The 24,285-nt window shown below is 46.5% G+C and overlaps 1 protein-coding gene across 5 annotated transcripts; it reads right to left on the reverse strand.

Moving 5' to 3' along the window:
• Nucleotides 1-1,501: 1,501 nt before the first annotated feature.
• On the reverse strand, nucleotides 1,502-14,665 carry GGCX (gamma-glutamyl carboxylase). Of its 5 annotated transcripts, none has more exons than XM_032243541.1 (15): nucleotides 14,508-14,662; nucleotides 13,955-14,125; nucleotides 12,366-12,524; nucleotides 11,881-12,046; nucleotides 8,906-8,984; nucleotides 8,234-8,340; nucleotides 6,906-7,069; nucleotides 6,012-6,277; nucleotides 5,730-5,861; nucleotides 5,206-5,357; nucleotides 4,602-4,771; nucleotides 4,269-4,447; nucleotides 3,702-3,849; nucleotides 3,335-3,530; nucleotides 1,502-2,595 (listed from the first exon to the last, which is right to left on the reverse strand). In XM_032243541.1, the coding sequence occupies exons 1-15, from the start codon at nucleotides 14,548-14,550 to the stop codon at nucleotides 2,403-2,405; spliced, it is 2,325 nt and encodes a 774-aa protein (XP_032099432.1). In that variant the 5' UTR covers nucleotides 14,551-14,662; the 3' UTR covers nucleotides 1,502-2,402. The 5 variants fall into 5 exon arrangements, with proteins under 5 accessions (XP_032099432.1, XP_032099433.1, XP_032099434.1 ...); XM_032243542.1 differs by having other exon boundaries at nucleotides 4,269-4,399; nucleotides 14,508-14,635; XM_032243543.1 differs by lacking the exon at nucleotides 14,508-14,662 and adding an exon at nucleotides 14,324-14,412.
• Nucleotides 14,666-24,285: the final 9,620 nt, after the last annotated feature.

Raw genomic sequence — 24,285 nt, forward strand, 5'->3', positions numbered from 1 at the left:
TTTCCACCAAGCCCCACTTGGCCTCCTCAGCCAAGGGGGGCCCAATCTGCTTGATAACTCCTAGTCCTGGCCTATCCCTAATTAGATGCTAATATAAAGGTTGACAGATCTAGGCAGTGATAAAAACAGATTTGGCCGGGCTCTGTGGCTCACACCTAGCCTACTAGGGTCACACCTAGTAATCCCAGCACTTTGGGAGGTCAAGGCGGGTGGATCACTTTAGGTCAGGAGTTTCAGACCAGCCTGGCCAACATGGTGAAACACCGTCTCTACTAAAAATACACCTGTAGTCCCAGCTACGTGGAAGGCTGAGGTGGGAGAATCGCTTAAACCTGGGAGGCTGCAGTTAGCCAAGATAGCACCATTGAACTCCAGCCTGGGTGATAAGAGTGAAACCCTGTCTTTACAAAGATTCAATGCTTGAACCTGGGAGGCGGAGGAGGTTGCAGTGAGCTGAAATCGCACCACTGCACTCCAGCCTCGGCGACAGCGAGATTCCATCAAAAAAAAAAAAAAAAAAAAAAAAGATTTAAGAGATATCCAGGAGGTAAAATTGATGGGACTTGGCAACTGTAAGAAATGTAAGGAAAAGGGAAGAGTCAAAGCTGACGACCTAATGATAACAGCTTGGTTAAGGTATAGAGTGGAGCCATTCAATAAAGAATAAGCAAGACTGAGTTGGGGATGCATGTAAGTTTAGGATGAACTGAGCTTAACAGCAATGTGTGAAATCAAGGTGAAACTTAGACCTATAAGTCTAGGACACAGGAAAGAAATCTAGCATCACTGGAAAATTCTGGAGTAGCCAAAAATCATCTGAAGCATGTATAGTCAAAAGGCAGTTGCTTAGGAAAGAACCCTGGGAACACTGTCCAAGGAAGGGAGGGAAAGAATGGGAAGAGAAGCCTGCAAAGAAGTTACTGAGACTGCCAATTTACCACTGGCCTCCTCAGCGAAGTGGGGCCCAATCTGCTTGACAACTCCTTGTTCTGGCCTATCCCTAATTAGATGCTAATATAAAGGTTGACAGATCTAGGTAGTGATAAAAACAGATTTGGCTGGGCTCTGTGGCTCACACCTAGCCTACTAGGGTCACACCTAGTAATCCCAGCTCATAGTCTCGGCTACAAGACCATGAGCTCCCAAAGCAGGGATCCTTTTTTATAGCTCTGCATTCTCACCTCCTAGGCTCAGTGGTAAACCTTTGAATTTTCACTGAACTGAGGAGCTTCCTGAATCACCCTTGTACACCCAAACCTATAAAGTGTCTGTAAGCACTCCCTAATTTCTCACTAAGTTTGGTTAATTCTTACTTGACCTCCCCTTCTGCTCACTAAAGGCTAAAATAATACCAAATAGTAAGCTTATTTTTAGAGAAAATCTATCAATCATCTAGATTTCCTTATTTAACTTTGATGCTGCTATTCTGACTAATCTCATAACTGCTAGTGAAAAACTTACTGTGTGTATGTAGATAATAGGAACAAAGAAGAAACCAAAATTGCAATGAAGATAAATTATGTGCATTTACAACCTGACCACCATCCAATCATACTTCTGATTAAGAAGACACATTTTAAGCCACATTATTTCAGATTTATCAGTGATTCTGAAAATTACAAGTGGCAGGGTACAGGACCTTAAGTCAATTCATCAGTCCATCCCTCACTAGCTGTATGTCTTTGGGCAAATTATTTTCAGCCTCTCTCAGCCTAATGTGGTAATGAAGGAAACATTGCTCACATGGTGTCTAGCCCATAGCAAACACTTGGGAACGGTTAGCTATTATTTTCATCGTGGTACATTAAATTGCTTCCCCCAAAGAGCCATTTTATTATTATTATTGAGATGGAGTGTTGCTCTATCGCCCAGGCTGGAATGCAGTGGCTCGACCTCATCTCACTGCAACCTCCACCTCCTGGGCCCAAGTGATTCTCATGCCTCAGTCCCTTGAGTTGCTGGATTACAGGCTCCCACCACCATGTCTGGCTAATTTTTGGATTTTTAGTAGAGATGGGTTTTGCCATGTTGGCCAGGCTGGTTTCGAACTCCTGGCCTCAAGTGATCTGCCCACCTCAGGCTTCCAAAGTGCTGGGATTACAGGTATAGGCCACCATGCCCAGCCCCTAAAGAGCCACTTTAAACCTTACTCTTACCATCTTAGGAGGGCAGTTTCACATTGCTTCTAACCTCCTCCTGGCCTCTCAATCTTGAGTTGTTTAATCTTATTTGCTTTATTTTCTTGGTTCCTCTAAGTTATCATCTCTGAATTAAAAAGAGCTTTAGAACAAAAAAAAAAAAAGTAAAAAAAATTTTGAGAATTATTTTCAAATAAATGTCCATTGTATAGAATGGGTCTGTGGCCAGCCGCTTCTACATCTACACCCAACATCTGGCTCCCTTCAGAGCTCTGAATGGACAGGATCAGGATTTGATTCAGGAGGATTAGGATGTGAAGAATCCATGTTTGAGGGACTCAGTTCTCCAACGGGCTCAAAGGGTCTCCAGTTTGCATAAGTCACCTCCTGGGCCAGCTGCTCCAGGGAAGGACGGCCTAATATCAGATTTCGAAGTGAGATACAAGTCATCAGGAAGCTGAAAAACAGAAAAAAGCCGAGCCAGTTCAAATTCCTGTTTCAACATTAGGATTTCAGCTAAAGCCCTTCTAAGGCACCAGGTCCTCGCTCCTCCAACACAGGCATATATGAGCATCTCCCCACAAGTGACCCTCTATGTCCCAGCGGGAAGGGTACCCCACTTTTTTTTTTTTTTTGAGATGGAGTTTCACTCTTATTGCCTGGGCTGGAGTGAAATGGCGCCAGCTTGGCTCACCGCAACCCCCGCCTCCTAAGTTCAAGCGATTCTCCTGCCTCTGCCTTCCAAGTACCTGAGATTACAGGCATGCACCACCATGCCCAGCTAATTTTGTATTTTTAATAGAGATGAGGTTTCTCCATGTTGGTCAAGGTGATCTTGAACTCCTGATCTCAAGTGATCTGCCCACCTCAGCATCCCAAAGTGCTGGGATTGCAGGCATAAGACACCGTGCCCAGCCTGGTACCCCACTCTTTATACAGTCTGGTAGAAGATTCTAGGATAGGGTAGGAACAGCCCACAGACAGGCTGGAGATAAGCTGAGGCAGAACAAGAAAGCAGGCCATCAGACATAGGCCACTTATTCTTCCAGTAAATTAGGAAGAAGAGTGGCAGGAAAAGGTATCTAGAGCTAAACCGTTGTTTCTTGTGTAAGAGTCTTTAGTGTTACCCTCTCCAGAGGAAAGTTACCAAGCTTGCCAACATATGATGGCAAAGACAAATGTTGTGGTAAACTGACCTGCGGCGAAAGACATAGAGCTTTCGCAACAAGAAGCGGAAGAATCGCTCATGGAAAGGAGTATTTCGCCGGCGTTCAATCTCCTGGAGCCTTTGTTGGCGTCTAAGAAAGGTCTGAACCAGAGGTGTTGGCTCAGGGCCGCCTTTTACTTCCCCTTCCAACAGAGGCTGCAGCTCTGGGGGTAGAGGCCGTGTTTCTGCCCGGAAGACAGAAAAAAGGAATCACTGAGATGGATCACTCTCTCCCCTTAGAACTCCCCTTCTGCCAGCTAGAGACTTCAAGTTCATTCTTGAATGGCTGGAACCTCATTCATAACCCTGACCTCTTGAAACCAGGGGCTATCTTAGCCAAATGTTCATATACTTACCACTTCCATTCTCCACCTTTTCCTTTAATTCTTGCAGATATGCTAGGTCTTGCTCCAGTGTAAGCTCTGTAGTGTTGACATAGACATACATGTAGCAAGAAGGACTAGGTGATGTCGTATATACCTTATGGTACTCACCAGCAGGCAACTGATGAGGGAGAAGAAATGGATAAATTTCACCAGCTTTTCTCTAGCCAGCCTGTGGCCTCCCTACTCTGTGACTCTTGGCTTCTTTCTACTCAATTGTTTTGGAATTAGAAGTAACTAACCTCTAGAATCCTAGATGAGGTTATTCACAGTCCCAGGGGCCCTTGTTTTTTTGTTTTTGTTTTTTTTTGAGCTCCACTGCATTACTGCTATGGTAAAATATTTTCAGTCTATAATAAATGCACCTTGCTCATCTAAGCTTTCTGCCATTGTTTTTTAAATTGTTAAAGATGGGGTCTCACTATGTTGCTCAGGCTGACTATAAATTCCTGGCTTCCTGCCTTAGCCTCCTAAGTAGCTGGAATTACTGGTGTGAGCCACCACACTCAGCTCTTTCTGCTGTTAATCCCAGCAAAATACCTGCATTTTTTCTCCCTCTTGAAGAGTCTGGTTCTTCTGTTCTGCCACCAGCTCCACAGTCACTTCCCCCTGCAACAGCTGGATGCTAGTGTTGCCCAGGTCTTCACTCACAAAATTCTCCAAGTGCAGTCCTGCCAGACCAACAGCGTTCATCATCCCACCCCACGGTAGAGTGAACTCACTCCCAGCCAAAACAGAGACAACACACCTTTACCACCATTATCCCCTTAGGTTTCAAAAGCATTCCCTTCTCCCCTCCCACCACACGGAATGTCCCTGGCCAAGGCAGCCAGAAGGAAAGACAGCAAAGCCTCTTCTCACTTTGCTCCATACCAGGGAAATCTGCAATGAAGACCACCTCAGTGTGGTTGTCCAGGCTGCTCTTGATTTCCTGTAACTTGGCCCTCCAAGGAGACAGGTCCATCAAGAGTGGTTGCACCCAGGATGTGTGCTGAAAGGGGGACCAAGCGGCCTGCACGATGTCCACACGAGGGTCAAAAATCCTTAGGAAAGAAAACCATGTTCTAAGGACACCACAGTCACCCACCCACCAGAACTTCCGGTTCTGTCCCTTTCATCATTATTCTGAAGGAGAGGGAATAGAGGAAGAAGAAATGGCTTGTGTTGCCATGTTATTGCCAGTCCAGGGCAGAGAGAGAAGACAGAAGAGATCTGGAGCACTGGGGATAATGGGGGTTAGTGGCTACCTGAGAAGGTATTGTGTTAACAGTGTCTAAAAAAAGTCAACTCACTTTTCTCCTGGATGATGGTGCCCCCTGCTGGAAGCAACCAGCTATGCCCACAACCAGATCAATGGGGACATGCACTAGAGGAAGGACAGCCTTTTAAGCAAGACAACACCAGGGAGCAAGGGCTGTTTATCTTGGTAAAAAGAATTGTGCTCCATTTTTTCCCACTCTCTGCTCCCCTTGCCCACCTCTGCTGGAAGCGGTCATTGATGGAGACCCAAATATCAAAGTAGATCTGGGGCTCAGTGACATTATACTTGGGAAGCAGGCGGCTCAGGCAAGTGGCATATTGCTTCAGCATGTCTGCGTGATCCTTCCATCGCCGGCTCTGTGTGAATACCTGCCCCAAACCCCCACATTAGTCCCACCTCATTATCATCAACTTCCAAGACAGGTCATGCGCTGCCAGTGGCACAATGAGATCCCTGCCTGCTGTCCATTCTGGCTAGGAAAACATAGAACTTGCCTTCGGGAATGAATTTTTCCTTGCTGGGCTAGTGGTGCTTACTTTTCCTAAATCTAATCTCAGTTCAAGAAAATGAATGACACTGTCCTAACTCAACACACACAAAAGATAGTTCAATCTGGCTCTTGAGAAAAGGCAGAGCAAACTCAAATTTGTTTTGCTTTATGGTGTGTTTAAGACAAAACCAGACTCCAAAGCACAAGGGGGATCTGAAGAACACTAAATTGTCAGCATCAGACGTCTCACCCCAGGGTTAAGGTAGCCCAGTTCACCGGTGCGGCCATCACGGTAGGTGATCTTCACATGCTGGTGGGAGCGGGAGTGCACCATCATGTCCCAGGAATAACCATACAGCCCATTAGTCCAGTTGTTATAGCCCTAGGAAAGCAGGGCAGAGGGGAATCAGCCCAACGCTTCTCACACTAACCCCAGAAGGGGCTGCAAAACCAGCCCCATTCTTTCCCAACTGCTGTCATCTGTTCCTTTCTAAGTCCAGCCTTTGCCATATACTCCACAGCCCTTACAAACCTGGGTGAGGAAATGAGAATAGGGCAGGAATAGCTGCTCTAGGAGGTACAGTAGGGTGAAGGCAGCTCCCAGCTGATGGCGCAGCCCTGGCTTCTGGCCACCTTTGGCCCGGCTCCTCTTATACACACAGGAAACACTAGGCTGAGGGGCTGCCTTGAGGGGCAGCAGTTCTTGCAACCTTTGGGGGCAGTAGGACACCAGCCTCCGAGGCCACTCAGGGGAGCAGAAGAGAGGGCTGCTGGCCAGCATGACATAGGAGAACATACCTAGGAACGCAGGGAGAAAATATATATTTCAGAAGTCTGGTTGGACCTCTTCAACCCTGTTCCCTTAGGAGACTTCTCCCAGGTGTTCCACTGAAAGGAAAGCTTTTTGTTTTTTTTTTTTTTTGAGATGGAATCTCGCTCTGTCGCCCAGGCTGGAGTGCAGTGATACAATCTCAGCTTGAGCCTCTACATCCTGGGTTCAAGTCATTCTCCAGCCTCAGTCTCCCAAGTAGCTGGGATTACAGGCATGCGCCACCACGTTGAGCTAATTTTGTATTTTTAGTAGAGACAGGTTTCACCATGTTGGCCAGGCTGGTCTCAAATTCCTGACCTCAGGTGATCCACCTGCCTCGGCCTCCCAAAGTGCTGGGATTACAGGTGTGAGCCACCATGCCTGCCCAGAAAGTAATAAGATATTTGTTCTTCCTGGAGATTCCTTACTATACAACTTGCTGAGCCCAGAAGCCCCAATCCTCTTATCCCCATTTATTCCTACTTCATAGTGACTGCCCTGGGTTCAATTTAGCTCCTGCTCACACCACCCTCTCCCACTCCCAATTAATGGCTCTGGCTAGTCCCTTCCTGCAAAACTGTGGTTCCTGTTTCCTGCCAGGCTACAGGTACTGACCAATGCTGAAAAGCTGGGAATTCATGCAGTGGAAGTAGGACACAAAGAAGAGGCCAATGGATCTTGAGGCATCAAAAAAGAGCAGGAAACCAGCTGAGAGGTCAAGCAGCAGCCCGCCCCAGTGCACGACCAGCAGGCTAGTCAGCTCCTCGGACAACAATAGTCTGCAAACACATGGAGAAAGTTCAAGCACCAGCCCACTGGAGAACACAGCAGTCAAAGGACATTCATAGTATGAACATGCCTTGGCTACTCCAGTGGCTGGGGAGAGGCACAAGGTACATAATCCACCCATGAAGACACCCCTCTAGGTGTTTTTTTTTTTTTTTTGACACAAAGTTTCGCTCTATCACGCATCCTGGAAGGCAGTGGCATGATCATGGCTCACTGGAGCCTCAAACTTCTGGACTCAAGCAATCCTCCTGCCTCAGCCTCCCAAGTAGCTGAGACCACGGGAACATGCCACCAGGCCTAGCTGTTTTTTAAATTTTTTTTGTAGAGACAGAGTCTTATATTGCTCAGGCTGGTCTTGAACTCCTGGGCTCAACCAATCCTCCCACCCCAGCATCCCAAAGTGCCAGGATTACAGGCATGAGCCACCATGCCCAGCCCCCTCTACATTTTCACACACTTTAGGTGTTCAATGTTTTTCAACATATCCTATGTAATAAGCAAGGGCAGATCTCCTAGGACAAAATTTCACTGAGATATGTGTGTGTTGTAGAAAGCAGGTTCCCCATGGAGGTCATGAGTGACAGGAAACTTTAAAAGGTGAATGCTTGGCTAACATAATAATGAAGTCAAACTTCAGGAACTGGAAAATAACAGGGAAGAAGAAAGAATACAGTAAAACAAGAGTAAAGAAGAAATGGGAAGAAAACAGAAATCAGAGAGGCGACCCTTTGTTTTGTGGAAGCGGTTATAATGTTTTTTGTCAGAGCCTGAAGAGTCAGTGCCCATCTTCTCAGTATACCAGCTGCAGCGGTCTGAGAGCAGGCTAGAGTGGCAAGGAAAGGACACGGGCACCACCGAAGGGAGCTGCTGGGGGCACTGGCTCACTCACCAAGTCAGCCAGTTCTAGCTCTTTCCTTACCTTTTTAAATTTGTTTTCCTTTCTTGCCCCTCTATACCATATATCTCCTAAGAGCAACTAGGGCTCAATCTTTTGACACCACTGACTCTGCTTCTGCTGAATAGGGAGATGAGTGGACAAAGGAAGGCATGTGGCAAATTCAGGCAAAGTAGGAACAGCTGCCATTACTGAGAGAAATGAATCACCTGCTCTGTACCCATGCCTCAAAGAGGCCTCCACCCTGACTGCCACTCACTTGAAGGGACTGAAGAGCCAGTGCCGGGACAAATATTCCATGGAATAGCCTTCAACCCAGTCTGCATCCAGCTTTTTCACACCCGCAATGAAGTACACAATGAAGATCTGAAAACAAAATGTAACAAAGTTCAAGCAAAAAAAGAATTTTTTCTACAGATGGGCAAGAATAAAATAAGAAGCATATAGTTAGGACCACTTGAATCCATGCTCCTAGCTTACAATCCTTGGCCCAAATAACCTACTTATATATATGTTTTTTAATAAATAAAATAAATGTTCATCTGAGTCCAGGGCCCAAGGAAGAATAGACTCCATCTTCTATTCATTCATCTCAGGAATTCACTCATCCAGCCAGCACTTACTGAAATCCAACCAATGCCAAGCACGGTGTCAGGCACCAAGGAAGAAGTCATAAAGCACAGACTTAATCCTTTCTCTTTGTCATGAGGATTTCAATCTAGAAGGGACAAAGCTCTAGTCTTTCCATGACAAATGAGAGAATTCACGGATTAAGGGATTGGAAAAAATGAGAAAGCCAGCCTAGCTTTCCAGCAAAGGGTAAAAAGAGAAGATCCAGGGAGGCAGCAGAGAGTGTAGTCTGGCAGTGGGATGACCATGCTGACCACAGTGGCTGTCAAGGAGCTCCTCCCTCTGTCCAAAAGTGCTGTACCTGGCCACGCAGCACTGCATAGTTCCAAAGGGGCACGTGGGCATTCCTCCTACGGGCATTCAGCAGGCCATCCACAGACCTATACCAAGGGAGGTAAACATTGAGGGGGGCTGCTTAGTCCAGCTACATCTCCATCTTTCCTTTAATATACAATAATCTTAGCTATCCTGGGCACATCTCCCATACCCTCCCTGGCTATTCTGAGACCTTTTAGAATTATATGAGCAAATTCTAATGTGATTATACAAGTCATAGAAGAAATATTGCTACTAAGTTATAACAGCAAAAAGTTCAGTATTTCCTGTTAGATCACAACTGAATTTGTTCTAATGGATCAAATCAGGAAAAAAGGACTAAATGCTAGAAAATTACTGAAAAAGGAAAGGAATTTGATGGAGTGTTTGAAAAGCTATGTGTATGTAAATAAATATGCAGTATATTATCTTTAAAAAAAAAATCAAAACACTCAACAGCAGAGTAACATACAACATAAACTGACGTTTCATAGATCTGAATGCCAGGATGCAGTGCAAGAGGGTCCCCTGCTAACAGCCTGTATTCTGGAAGAGAACTGATAAACCTAGGCTACTAACACCAGATGTTCTCTGGGGAAGCAGAAGCAAAACAAGTTTTCAAGAAGTAGAAACTGGGAAAGGGGCAGCTTATACTGTGGTCAAGAGCACTGGACTCTACAGTCAAGAACACCTAGACTCACTTCTGGTTTTTTTTGTTTTGTTTGTTTGTTTGTGTGTGTGTGTGTGTGTGTGTGTGTATGTGTGTTTAAGAGAGTGTCTCGCTTTGTCGCCCAGGCTGTGTGTGTGTGTGTGTGTGTGTGTGTGTGTGTGTGTGTGTGTTTAAGAGAGTGTCTCGCTTTGTCGCCCAGGCTGGAGTACAATGGCACCGTCTCGGCTCACTACAACCTCCGCCTCCTGGGTTCAAGTGATTCTCTTGCCTCAGCCTCCCAAGTAGCTGGGATTACAGATGCCGCCACCATGCCTGGCTAATTTTGTATTTTTAGTACAGATGGGGTTACACCATGTTGGCCAGGCTGGTCTTAAACTCCTGAGCTCAGGTGATCCACCCACCTTGGCCTCCCAAAGTGCTGGGATTACAGGTGTGAGCCACCGGGGCCCACTTCTGTTTCTTTTTTTTTTTTTTTTCCGAGACGGAGTTTCACTCATGTTACCCAGGCTGGAGTGCAATGGCGCGATCTCGGCTCACCGCAACCTCCGCCTCCTGGGTTCAGGCAATTCTCCTGCCTCAGCCTCCTGAGTAGCTGGGATTGCAGGCACGCACCACCATGCCCAGCTAATTTTTTGTATTTTTAGTAGAGACGGGGTTTCACCATGTTGACCAGGATGGTCTCGATCTCTTGACCTCGTGATCCACCCGCCTCGGCCTCCCAAAGTGCTGGGATTACAGGCTTGAGCCACCATGCCCAGCCCACTTCTGTTTCTTAACTGCTAGCTGACCATAGGCAAATCCTTTACTTCTCTAAGACTTAGTTCTTTATCTTTAAAATGTGAACAGGCCAGGCTCAGTGGATCACGCCTATAATCCCAACATTTTAGGAAGCTAAAGCAAGAGCCCAGGAGTTGGAGTTTGCAGTGAGCTATGACTACACCGCTGCACTATGGCCTCAGTGACAGAGCAAGACCCTGACTCTAAAAAACAAAACCCAAAAAACATAAAATGTGAACAGCACCATCAACCTTATAGGGTTTTAATGAGGAAAAATTCTAAATATTTAATATACTGCCTGCCATGTGGAAACCCCTGAATAAACGACGTGATTTTTTCAAAATGCATAAAGTCATAAAAATGGAACCTTTGACTAGCCTAAGCAACGCAGTGAGATCCCGTCTCTACAAAAATTTTTTAAAAGTAGCTGAGTGTGGTGGCACTGTTGTTCCAGCTTCTCAGGAGGCTGAGAATGGAAGGATCCCTTGAACCCAAGAAGGTCAAGGCTGCAGTGAGCTATGATCACGCCACTGCACTCTAGCCTGGGTGACAGAGTAAGATGTCATTTCAAAAATATACCCCCAAAACGGAACTTTTCAAGAATATTCTGTCAAAACTGCCTCTTAATTCTCTGTGATCAGAGCTGGCCACTATGAATGAGTTTCAAGTTTTACCAAAGGGGTATTTTTATGTGAGTATTAACAGGCTAGGCACAGTGGCTCATGCCTATAATCACAGGACTTTGGGATGGGAGAGGACTACTTGAGCCCAGAAGTTCAAGACCAGCCTGGGCAACAAAGCAAGACCCCATCTCTATTTAAAAATAAATAAATAAAAAGAAAAATAAAATGTAATAACTGTTAATGAATTCAATGTTTGAGATTTTTTCCCCCTCATACTCATTTTATTGACACCCACTCAACATATAAAGAATCCTTAAGGTCACCTGCCCTGCCACCTTGTTTTCAAATCCCTTCTCCACCTGCCCTGGGAGATGGTCACCTAAGCCAGAAATGGGGAAGGGTTACCTACTCCTAGAAGAGCAATGGTGAGCAGCCCTGGTGGGCCCTGTTCTCCTGACATGATCTCTTCCTCACAGCAACTTCTACTTTTGGCTCTAGCTCTGCCCTTCTGGGCTCACACAGAGAAAGTCTACTCCTTCTTCCATATAACCATCCTTAAAGTATCAGAAAACAGCTATGTTTGGCTTTGGTATTCTCTTTTTCTCTCTAAGAGGATTACAAGAGTGAATAAATCAAGGCACCTGGGGAGATATGGAAAGAATGAAGGGGTGGGATGGAGCCATTTTGCTTTTTGTCATCTTAAGTACTCCAACTAGTTGACCTTTTCCCCTCCCAAATCCACCCAGATCAAAGTGACCTTGTAACCACACTTTGCAAAGTGTGACTGAAAATATCCTTACTGAGACAAATTCTAAAACCTCACCGGGCCCCTATCTCTGGTAACCATCCTGACCCAGCCAACCCCTCCCCTTTGGTCCCCCAGACTCATACCAGTAGTGATTTGCATCCATGAATGTCAGCTGAAAGGCCAACAACCCATAAAGATAGGAGTGGTTGTTCCATGATGTCTTGTCCAGGAGAAACACATACCAGTATGGCAGCAGGAATAACACACAGCTTATCCGGTAGCAAAGGCCCAGCATCATGCCCAGTGCTCCTAGGATTTGTAGGGAGAGGATTAAGAAGTCAAGAGGTCACCACAGACCCAGTTTCCCTGGGGTAGAATACAGTTGACATTAAGAAAAATCAAACAGTGTATAATCAGGTAAAACTAAATGAAAATTAAATGTTATTTTAATATTTTAAAAAGAATTATGGGATCACAGCTCAGGTGACACACAGGTCAACAGCATCAAACTGATCACAGCAGAAGTGAAATAAGGCACCAAAGACTTTGACTATTCACCAGCATACTTCTATTTCTGCGTTTCTGGCAGGCCAGTCAATATTTCCATCTCTCCCACAATTCCCCTCACCCAGAAACATGATGGTGTAGACAAGATACATCCAGTCAAGGGGCAGTGGGTGTAGGGCATCCAGCAAGGGGAAGCGGCACACATCCAGCCCATCAAGGTATTTTCGGTCCAGGGAGCTGAGCCCCCGCTCCTGCGGAATGTCTAGCACCATCAAGAACCCTAAGAAGGCAATAGGGGAGGAGGTCATCTCAGATAAGGAAGCAGTAGAATACAGTGGAACACAGTTGAGAGTGTGCAGCTCCAGGGTCAGACTTCTAATCTTGGCTCTACCATTTATTCAGCATTAATTTCTGAGTGCCTACTCTGCATAGTGCTATGTCAGTTATGCCTTTTAGAACAGCCCCTGCAGCTCAGTTAACTAATTCCCCATTTGTGAGAGGGGACTATGTCACAGGATTACAGAGAGGATTAAATTAGAGAAATGTACAAAATTCTATAAAAACTGATAAGGTCTTGACAGCTAGAAAGATCCATCCTACTGAGCTTCAGAAAGTGCTCTGGGAGTGCTTCTCAACCATTTTTGCTTCCTGGCACACCCAGAAAACAGTTGCATTTCATCAACATGCCAGGGATAAACAGAAGGGGCTACTCAGATCAGGAAGCGAGCTTGAGATAAGGCAGGGTTTCTCAACCTCAGGACTAGTCACATTTTGGGCTGGTTAATTATTTATTGAGAAGGATTAGCCAATGTACCATAGGACATTCAGGAGCATCCCTGACCTCTATACAGATGCCAGAAGCCACCTATTCTTCCTCCCCCAAGTTAGGACAACTAAAAATGTCTCCAAACATTGCTTCACATCCCCCAGGGAGCAAAACGGTCTCCAGTTGAGAACTACTGGGCTAAGGGGTCTAATATCTCTGCACATCTGTAAACCATTCCAAGCACACCATGCTGTGGCCTGAGTTAAGAAGCTCTTGATTAGGGAGTCACAGCCAAAATGTATGGTCCTTGTGACCCCTTGCTCTGTTTCTCTGAGTCCTCTGGGCAACTTCATGCCACAAGCGAAATGGGTCACTGCTGCCTTGCCTCTGCTTATCATATAGCCTCAGATCAAAGCATTTCTAGCCGGGCGCGATGGCTCACACCTGGAATCCTAGTACTTTGGGAGGTCAAGGCGGGTGGATCACATGAGGTCAGGAGTTCGAGACCAGCCTGGCCAAAGTGGTGAAACTAAAAAATACAAAAATAAAAAGAAAAAAAAAAAAAAAAGAAAAAAAACAAACCCAAGGGGGGGTGGCAAGGGGCTAGCCTGTAATTTCAGCTACTTGGGAGGCTGAGGCGGGAGAATTGCTTGAACCCAGGAGGTGGAGGTTGCAGCGAGCCGGGATCACGTCATTGCACTCCAGCTTGGGCAACGAGAGCGAAACTCTGTCTCAAAAAAAAGGAGTTCCGGCCACCAAGTAAATCCTAACGGGAGGAGACAAAGCATGTAACGTTTAATCCTAAACGTTACAAAGACCTCTTCTTTTATACAATATATTCAGCTCTGAGGAAAAGGGAGCTAAGTCTATTTGCAACCGAAAAATTGACGATTGTCATTCTCCCACCCCCAACCAAACTGCTCCCACCCATAAACTGGACTCACCAAAAAGAAAACGAAAGACAGCCAGGCTTGCAGGGTCCATTGGTCGATTCAGCAAGGTCACCAGCCTCCGCCAGCTGGACAAATCTGTCCACTCAAAACCCAAGAGTTTCCCCATTCGGCTGCCCTGCCTGGGCCCTGAGATCTGTTCAGCCTTGTCTTTCTGTACTTTATCTGCAACCAACAAATAGAGAACATGTGTGTGCGGGAGTGGGCTCCACCTCAAATCACAGAAATCACAGCACCAACAGCCCAGAGCTTCCGCCCACCTGGGTTGGCTCAATGATCTGACTACAGAGAAATTCCTGCAGTGCAGCCCCTCCTCCAAGATCCCCCAATGTCCCAGTACTCCTCAGACTACAGCCCCCTAACCGTTAAGTGCTCCCGAATGTCATCATCATCCAGAAGCCGCAGGCTGCAACCTGTCACAGCACGCCCCTTTCCCCATGGAGCCCCACCCCCGCAACCAGGACTCACTGGGCGTCCTCCACCCACCTCCCCTCTAAGACCAGCGCTCCTCGGTATTCTCTGCCGGACGGCGAGGCCCTAAGCCTACCTGAGCTGGGCGGGGTCCGCGCGGACCTGGCAGACACTGCCATCGCTCCGAGGAAGAGGCAGGTGGGTCACAGCAACAGCGTCTCTGCACAGCTGCCGCCAGGAGAATTCGCTTCCCTAGGCTCCGCCTCCCGACGCGTCAGCAGCTGTGCGGCCGGTCGGAAAACGCCAGCACTGTCGTAAATACTACGCCCGGACCAGCAGCGCCGGATTCCTTGCTTGGCGGCAGGGGGCGGAACCGGGAGCCCTGGGGCAGGGCGATGATACCCCGTAGTGCCGTTGATTTCCAGGCGCACTGCTAGACTCCTCACCCCTCAGGCCTTCCGAGGCGCCTCTCCATTTTTTTTTTTCCTTTTTTTTTTTTTTTGAGACGGAGTCTTGCTGTGGGCTAGAGTGCAGTGGTGCGATCTTGGCTCACTGCAACCTCCGCCTCCGGGGTCGGGTTTAAGCGCTTCCCTGCCTCAGCCTCTCGAGTAGCTGGGATTAGAGGCGCCCGCCACCGCGCCGGGCAGATTTTCATTTTTTTAGTAGAGACGGGGGTTTCACCATATTGGCCAGGCTGGTCTCCAACTCCTGATCTCGTGATCCACCGCCTCGGTCTCCCAAAGTGCCGGAATTCCAGGTGCGAGCCACCGCGCACGGCCTCTGCTTTTTAAACACTGAGAAGAGTCGGAGTTCCCCAACTTCTTTGGGTCCTTCCCCGATCTCATTAGTCCTCTCCAGGCTGTACCGTCCCTGCGGTGCTACCTGATGTGAGGGACCCGGGGCAAAGGGCAAACTTTTTGCCAGAGTTTGACGCCCAGTTGTCGCGCCTGGAAGGGCTGCCCGGGTTTTCAGCTATTGCACGACCCCTTCATTTCCTTTTCCAGGACCTGCAAAGAACCGAGGATTCTAAGCAGTAGGGGCCAGCCGCAGCTCAGGAGGATCGATGTGGGTGGCGGCAGGGGGGGAGACAAGAAAAAAAGCTTTTATAAAAGTTAGCTGTGTGTGATGGCGCCCTCCTGTGGTTTCAGCTACTCAGGAGGCTGAGGTGGGAGGATCGCTTGAGCCCAGGAGTTCGAGGTTGCAGTGAGCTGTGATTGCACCATTGCACTCCAGCCTGGACAAGAGTGAGACCCTGTCTAAAAAAAAAAAAAAAAAAAAAAAGCCTGGTGCATTGGCTCACGCCTGTAGTCCCAGCACTTTGGAAGGCCAAGGCGGGCAGATCACTGGAGGTGAGGAGCTCAGATATTACCCTGGCCAACATGGTGAAACCCCGTCTCTACTAAAAATACAAAAATTATTCATGTATGGTGGTGCGCCCGTAATCCCAGCTATCCTGGAGGCTGAGGCACAAGAATCGCTGGAACTTGGGAGGCAGAGGTTGCAGTGAGCCGAGATCGTGCCACTGCACCTCAGGCTGGGCTACAGAGCTAGACTCCGTCTCAAAAAAAAAAGGAAGGAAAGAGGAGGAAGGAAGTGGGGAAGAGCAGGAAGGAAGAGAAGGAAGGAAGGAAGAGAAGGAAGGAAGGAAGAGCAGGAAGGAAGAAGGGAGAGAAGGAAGGAGAGGAAGGGAGGGAGGGAAGGAGGAAAGTAGGAAGGGAGAAAGGGAGGGAGGGAAGGAAGGAAGGGAGGGCGGGCGGGCAGCTGGAGAAACAGGAACAACATAACTGAAGAGGGGATACAGAGCAAGGGCACTGAGTAGAGTGTGGCCCATCAGCGAAGTTTCTCAGAGAGGCGAGTCCGGAACAGAATTGTAATACCTAAATCTCTTGACTGGGATTAGCCATCAGGAAAAGAAGACGGCATCCCAGAGAAACAGTTCTCAAACTGTTGGGTCTTGGGACCCATTTACAGTATTAGAAACTATAGAAGAGGCCGGGTGCAGTAGCTCACGCCTGTAATCTCAGCACTTTGGGAGGTGGAGGCGGGTGGATCACCTGAGGTTGGGAGTTTGAAACCAGCCTGATCAACATGGGGAAACCCTTGTGTCTACTAAAAATACAAAATTAGCCAGGTGTGATGACCCATGCCTGTAATCCCAGCTACTCGGGAGGCTGAGGCAGGAAAATTGCTGAAACCTGGGAGGCAGAGGCTGCAGTGAGCTGAGATCATGCCATTGCACTCCAACCTGGGCAACAAGAGTGAAAACACCATCTCAAAAAAAAAAAAAAGAAATTATAGAAGATCCTAAAAGCTTTGTTTATGTGGATTATATCTTTCAATATTTGCCATATTAGACATTTTTGAGGCCAGGTGCAGTGGCTCATGCCTGTAATTCCAACATTTTGGGAGGCTGAGGTGAGTGGATTACTTGAGTGAGGTCAGCAGTTCAAGACCAGCCTGACTAACATGCAAGACTCTGTCTCAAAGAAAAAAAAAAAAAAAAAAAGGCATGTACCTGTAGTCTCAGCTATTTCCAGCTTTTCTGGAGACTGAGGCAAGACAATCTCTTAGTTCAGGAGTTTGAGACCAGCTGGGGCAACATAACGAGAGCCATTTCAAAAAAATGAAAATAAAAAAGCTATCAAACCATGAAAAAACATGAAGGACGCTTAAATTCATATTGCCAAGTGAAAGAAATCAATGTGGAAAGACTACAAACTGTATGATTCCAACTATATGGCATATATACATATATATATATATATTTTTTTTTTTTTTTTTTTTGAGGTCTTGCTATATTGCCCAAGATGGTCTTGAACTCCTGGTCTCAAGCAATCCTCCCCCTTCAGCCTCCCAAAGTGCTGGGAATACAGGCATGAGGCACTGCACTTGACCTCAACTAAATGATATTCTAAAAAGGCTAAACTATGGAGACAATAAAAAGATCAGTGACTGCCAGGGAGGTAGAGTTGCTGGGAGGAAGGGATGGTAGGTGGAGCACAGGGGAGTTTTACAGAAGTGAAACTATTTTGTATGATGTTGTAATAGTGTCATGGTGGATATACGTCATACCTGTGTGTAAACCAATAGAATGTACAATGCAAAGAGTAAACCCTAATGTAATTTATGGACTTTGTTAATTATAATGTATCAATATGGACTATGTTAATAATATACATTACTGGTTCATCAGTTGTAACAAATGCACCACACTAATTGAAAAAGGTTAATAATAGGATAAATGGGGAGCCTGAAGGGGGATATGGGAACTCTCTGCACTTTTTTTTTTTTTTGAGACAGAGTCTTCCTCTGTCACCCAGGCTGGAGGGGCAGTGGCACAGTCTTGACTCACTGCAGCCTTGACCTTCCGGGCTCAAGTGATCCTCCTACCTCAGCCTCCCAAGTAGCTGGACTACAGGTGTGCACTACTGCGCCTGGCTAATATTTGTATTTTTTGTAGAGACAGGGTTTCACCATGTTGCCCAGGCTGGTCTCAAACTCCTGAGCTCAAGTGATCCTCCCTCCTTGGCCTCCCAAAGTGTTGGGATTACAGGCATGAGCCACAGTTCTCAGGCCTGGAATTCTCTGTACTTTCTGCCCAATTTTTCTGTAAGCCTAAAACTGTCCGCCCAAAATAGTCTGTTAATTTAAAAACAACCATAGGCTGGGCATAATGGCTCACGCCTATAATCCCAGCAATTTGGGAGGCCAGGAAGGGAGGATCACTTGAGCTGAGGAATTCAAGACCAGCCTGGGCAACATGGTGAAACCCCATCTCTACAAAAAATACAGAAAATACAAAAATTAGCCAGGCACAGTGGTGCACGCCTGTAGTCCCAGCTACTTGGGAGGCTAAAGTGGGAGGACCGCTTGAGCCTGGGAGGTTGAAACTACAGTGAGCTGTCATTGTGCCACTGCACTCCAGCCTGGGCAACAGTGAGACCCTGTAAGGAGGGGAAGGGGGGAGGGAGAGAGGGAGGGGGAGGGAGAGGGGGAGGGGGTCCAGTTGCATCAAAGAATGCAATTGAACACTATCCCCTTTTTTGGGTGTGTGCATCAAAGGGATACTTGAGAGTGAAAAGAAAAGTATTTTAAAATCGTATTTGATGAGAGTCTAGTATCTAGAATATGTAAAGAAATCTGCAACTCAACAACGATAAAAGACAACCCAAATAAAAATAGGCAGAGGGGCTAGGCACAATGGCTCATGCCCATAATCCCAAAACTTTGGGAGGTCAAGGTGGAAGGATCAGTTGAGGTCAGGAGTTTAAGACCAGCCTGGGCGAATTGAAAACCCATCTCTACAAAAAAGTACAAAAATTAGCCTGGTGTGGTGACCATGCCTAGCTAATTTTTTGTACAAGTCTGGTTTCACCATGTTGCCCAGGCTGGTCTCAAACTCCTGATCTCGAGATCCTCCCGCCTTGGCCTCCCACAGTGTTTGGATTATGGGTTGAGTCACCAGACCAAAGGTTAGTTTAATGGGACACGAGTTTTATCTTGACAAACCATGAGACAACTATTGCAGGCAGAAATGCTATATGCATATTTCCATTTCTTCACTCAAAATATTAAAAAGACATGTACTGTAGGGTCAAGATTTAATACAATTAATAATTGGTACTGGCTGGGCTTGGTGGCTCATGCCTGTAATCCCAGAACTTTGGGAGGCTAAGGCAGGTGGATTACCTGAGGTCAGGAGTTTGAGAACAACCTGGCCAACACGGCAAAAACCCATCTCTACAAAAAATACAAAAAAATTAGCTGGGTGTAGTGGCGGGCACCTGTAGTCTCAGCAGCTTTGGAGGCTGAAGCAGAATTGCTTGAACCTGGGAGGTGGAGGTTGCAGTGAACCAAGATTGCACCATTGCACTCCAGCCTGGACAACAAGAGCAAAACTCCATCTCAAAAAAAAAAAAAAAAAAAATTGCACTGCTTCATCAAGGACTTTTTTAATGAAAATTGGTTTTTTTTTTTTTTTTTTTTTTTTCCTTAAGACAGAGTCTCGCACTGTCGCCCAGGCTGGAGTGCAATGGCACGATCTCGGCTCATTGCAACCTCCGCTTCCCGGGTTCACTCGATTCTCCTGCCTCAGCCTCTGGAGTAGCTGGGATTATAGGCGCACGCCACCACACCTGGCTAATTTTTTGTATTTTTAGTAAAGACGGGTTTCACTATGTTGGCCAGACTGGTCTCAAACTCCTGACCTCGTGATCTGCCCACCTCAGCCTCCCAAAGTGCTGGGATTACAGGCGTGAGCCACAGCGCCCTGCCAAAAGTGGCATTTTTGAAACTTGCAAGTGCATGGCATTGAGGAATACAATAGTTACTACTACAATCTGACACTCTCATCTTTATTCCTGCTTAGTTGCCAGCACTTTTACCCACCATTGCTTTTGCATCATTGGTACAAATGCCAATTGTTAAAAAGGCAAATATCTCAATATCACTACAATAATGTTGTCTTTGAAGTACCCAGGAATTCCTAGGGCACACACTGAGAACTATTGTCCTAAAGGAAAAGAATGGCAGAGGTAGGCATAAAAAAGGGATTATTGGTGGGCCAGGTGCGGGTGGCTCATGCCTGTGATCCCAGCACTTTGGGAGGCCAAGGTGGGTGGATCACCTGAGGTCTGGAGTTCTAGACCAGCCTGACCAACATGGTGAAACCTCGTCTCTACTAAATACAAAAAAATAGTGGCTATTCATAGGTGCAATCCCACTACTGATCAGCATGGGAGTTTTGACCTGCTCTGTTTCCTACCTGGGCTGGTTCACCCCTCCTTAGGCAACGTGGTGGTTCCTCGCTCCTGGGAGGTCATCATAATGTTGAACTTAGTGTAGATACCTGATGGGCATAGCACACTATGGCCCAGAACTCCTGGGCTCTAGTGATCCTCCTGCCTCAGTCTCCCAAGTAGCTGAGACTACAGAAACCTGCCACCATGCCAGGCTGAGTGGCATGATCACAGCTCATTGTAGATTTGACAACTTGGGTTCAAGTGATCTCCTTGCCTCAGCTTTCTTAGGAGCTGGGACTATGCATGCACCCCCATACCTGGCTAATTTATTATACTTTGGAGAGGCAAGTTCTCACTATGTTGCCCAAGCTGGCCTCGAACCCTTGAACACAAGTGGTCCTCCCAGCTTGGCCTCCCAAAGTGTTGGGATTATAGGCATAAGCCATTGCTCCCAGCCTGAGATGGATTTCCTTAATCCACTGTCAAACTCTGGCCCAAACAAATTCAGTTTGATTTAGAAAATTTGTATTAACTCTTCTAGGACTGCTCAAAATTAATTTTTCCATTAAGTTCAGCATTTATGGTCTGTTATGTGCTAAGGACTGAACAAGTTACAGCGAGGGGAAAATGACTAAATTGTTGCCTCTGTCCTCTAGGAGTTAAAGGGTAAGGAAACAGATGATAATAATAAAAGAATATAGAAATAATATGATAGTAATAACAGTAATTGAATGTAGAAAGTAATAAATATTAAATGAGTGCTATGGGAGCATTGAGGAAGAAATTAATTACACTAGAGAAATCAGGAAAGCTTTTTTTGAGACAGGGTCTCACTGTCTCACCTGGGCTTTGAAGGATGAGTGAAATTTTTTTTTTTTTTTTTTTTTTGGGACGGAGTTTCGCTCTTGTTACCCAGGCTGGAGTGCAATGGCGCGATCTCGGCTCACCGCAACCTCCGCCTCCTGGGTTCAGGCAATTCTCCTGCCTCAGCCTCCTGAGTAGCTGGGATTACAGGCACGTGCCACCATGCCCAGCTAATTTTTTGTATTTTTAGTAGAAACGGGGTTTCACCATGTTGACCAGGATGGTCTCAATCTCTTGACCTCGTGATCCACCCGCCTCGGCCTCCCAAAATGCTGGGATTACAGGCTTGAGCCACCGCGCCCGGCCCAAAAATTTTTTTAATTTGAAAAATATTTGGGCTAGGCATGGTGACTCATGCCTATAATTCCAGCACTTTGGAAGGCCAAGGCAGGTGGATCATCTGAGGTCAGGAGTTTGAGACCAGCCTGGTCAACATGGCAAAACCCCATCTTTACTAAAAATACAAAAAGTAGCCAGGCGTGGTGGTGCACGTCTGTAACCCTAGCTACTTAGGAGGCTGAAGCAGGAGAATTGCTTGAACCCAGGAGGTGGAGGTTGCATTGAGCTGAGATCATGCCACTGCACTCCAGCCTGGGTCTGGAGTCACAGAGTGAGACTCTATCTACAAAATTAAATTAAATTAAATTAAATTAAAATACACTTTGTAGAGATGGGGCTCATTATATTGACCAGGCTCATCTGGAACTCCTGGCCTCAAGGCATCTTCCTGCCTTAGCCTCCCAAACTGATGCAATTACAGGCATGAGCCACCTCACCCAGCCAGAAATCAAAAGTTCTTAATAGGCTTGGGTGAACTGAGAGTATTCTGTATAAGAAAAACACAGCTAAGAAATAAGCTTGCTAACTCAGTACCTCCAGTTTTTCCTGTCAGGACCAATATACAAAGATTTGTGGTATTTAGCATTCATTTATCCATAAAATAGGGCAAACTTTAGGAAAGAAATTTCTCCATGTGTCCAGGCGCTGTGGCTTACACCCGTAATCCTAGCACTTTGGGAGGCCGAGGTGGGTGGATCACCTGAGGTCAGGAGTTCAAGACCAGCCTGGCCATCATGGTGAAACCCCATCTTAAAAAAAAAAATTTCTCCATGAATCTTTTCCAACAAAAATCATCTTTCTCTGCACCGTGGAGAAAGAAACCTTCTTTCAGACTTCTTAGTTCAATATCTGAAACATTAACTGAGTTGCCTACATGTATAGGACATATGTCATATACTACAAGGGGTACCAAAGTGAGGATTCAGTCCCTGCCTGCCTATATAGAACTTAGAGTGTTGGAGGAGGTCAAATGTGTATGATAAAGTACGTGAAAGATTCTTTAAAAGAAATAAAATGGGCCGGGCGCGGTGGCTCACGCCTATAATCCTAGCACTTTGGGAGGCCAAGGCGGGTGGATCACGAGGTCAAGAGATCGAGACCATCCTGGTCAACAAGGTGAAACCTTGTCTCTACTAAAAAAATACAAAAATTAGCTGGGCATGATGGTGCGTGCCTGTAGTCCCAGCTACTCGGGAGGCTGAGGCAGGAGAATTGCCTGAACCCAGGAGGCAGAGGTTGTGGTGAGCCGAGATCGTACCATTGCACTCCAGCCTGGGGGACAAATGTGTATGATAGGATACGTGAAAGATTCTTTAAAAGAAATAAAATGGGCCGGGTGCGGTGGCTCACGCCTATAATCCCAGCACTTTGGGAGGCTGAGGCGTATGGATCACGAGGTCAAGAGATTGAGACCATCCTGGTCCACATGGTGAAACCCCGTCTCTACTAAAAATACAAAAAATTAGCTGGGCATGGTGGCGCGTGCCTGTAATCCCAGCGACTCAGGAGGCTGAGGCAGGAGAATTGCCTGAACCCAGGAGGCGGAGGTTGCGGTGAGCCGGGGTTGCGCCATTGCACTCCAGCCTGGGTAAAAAGAGCGAAACTCCGTCTCAAAAAAAAAAAAAAAAAAAAAATTAGCTGAGCATGGTGGCCCATGCCTTTAGTCCCAGTTAGCTGGGGAGGGTGAGATGGGAAGATTGTTTGAGCCCAAGAGTTCAAGGATGCAGTGAGCTTGAACACACTGCACTGCACTGTAGCCTGCATGACAGAGTGGGACCCTGTCTCTAAAAAAAAAAAAGAAAGCTATAGTGGTCCAAAATTTATTTAAAGCCTTTAGCAAGGTATTTGTGTCTGGGTGGGCATGGTGGCTCACACCTGTAATCTCAGTACTTTGGGAGTCTGAGGTGGACAGATCACTTGAGGTCAGGAGTTCGAGACCACCTTGGCTAACTTGGTGAGACCCTGTGTCTATTAAAAATACAAAAAAAATTAGCTCGGCATGGTGGTGTGCTCCTGTAGTCCCAGCTACTAGGGAGGCTGAGGCAGGAGACTCGCTTGAACCTGGGAGGCGGAGGCTGCAGTGAGCCTAGATAGCACCATTGCACTCCAACCTGAGCGACAAAAGAGAAATGTCTCAAAAAAAAAACCAGTATTTGTGTCTAGAGTCTGGATGTGGTGGCTCACACCTATGTTCCCAACACTGGGAAGCTGAGGAGGGAGGATTACTTGAGAACAGGAGTTTGAGACCAGCCTGGGCAACATGGTAAGGCTGGTAAAGCCCCCATCTCTACAAAAAGTTAAAAAAAAAAAATAAGCCAGACATGGTGGTTTGCACCTGTAGTTCCAGTTACTCGAGAGTCTAAGGCAGGAGGATCGCGGAAGCCTAGGCGTTCAAGGCTGCAGTGAGCTACGTTCATGCCACTGGACGCTAGCCTGGGTGACAGAGGGAGACCATCTCAAGAAAACAAAACAAAATAAACAAACAAAAAAAGTATTTGTTGGAGAAGCTGACATTTCCTCCTTGGAACTGATTTCTTCTGGAATTTCTTCAAGAATGTTCGTTCCCTTCTGAATGTCCCTGTTATTGTTCTTCTGTCTTGATAAACACTGTTAAGGAAGAACAGATTTTCTCTGGCCTAGAGCCAGGTTAGTGGAAAAATCCTTTGCCTTGGGCCCCCTGCTCTGGTCCACTGGGGCAGTCCTCTGATCACTGACTGGGATAAATGACCTCCATGGAATCCCCTGAAGGGAAATGCAGATTTGCTGAACTCTGGAAGGGAAGAAGGGGGTTGCTGGGCCATCATTACAGACACTGTGCTAGAGGCACTGCACTGCACATGCTATCTTTTTGCTTCTTTTTTTTTTTTTTTTTTTTTTTTTAAGGGGTGTTTTTTTTCTTTTTACGCAGGGGGGGGGAAAAGGGAACTTCAGCAACCAAAACAAAAAACAACTACACCCAGTCAAGCGATT

The sequence above is a fragment of the Sapajus apella genome, unplaced genomic scaffold, assembly GCF_009761245.1.
Source record: "Sapajus apella isolate SASKATOON/1434 unplaced genomic scaffold, GSC_monkey_1.0 scaffold52, whole genome shotgun sequence".
Classification (NCBI taxonomy): Eukaryota; Metazoa; Chordata; class Mammalia; order Primates; family Cebidae; genus Sapajus; species Sapajus apella.

Excerpts from the sequence above, each read along its gene's own strand:
- GGCX (XM_032243541.1), bottom strand. The coding sequence starts at position 14,550 with ATGGCAGTGTCTGCCAGGTCCGCGCGGACCCCGCCCAGCTCAG. Across the intron at positions 5,862-6,011 it reads ATTCTCATTTCCTCACCCAG|GGCTATAACAACTGGACTAA; the intron begins GTTTGTAAGGGC and ends CTGCTTTCCTAG. Across the intron at positions 3,531-3,701 it reads AAAGGTGGAGAATGGAAGTG|AAACACGGCCTCTACCCCCA; the intron begins GTAAGTATATGA and ends TCTTCCGGGCAG.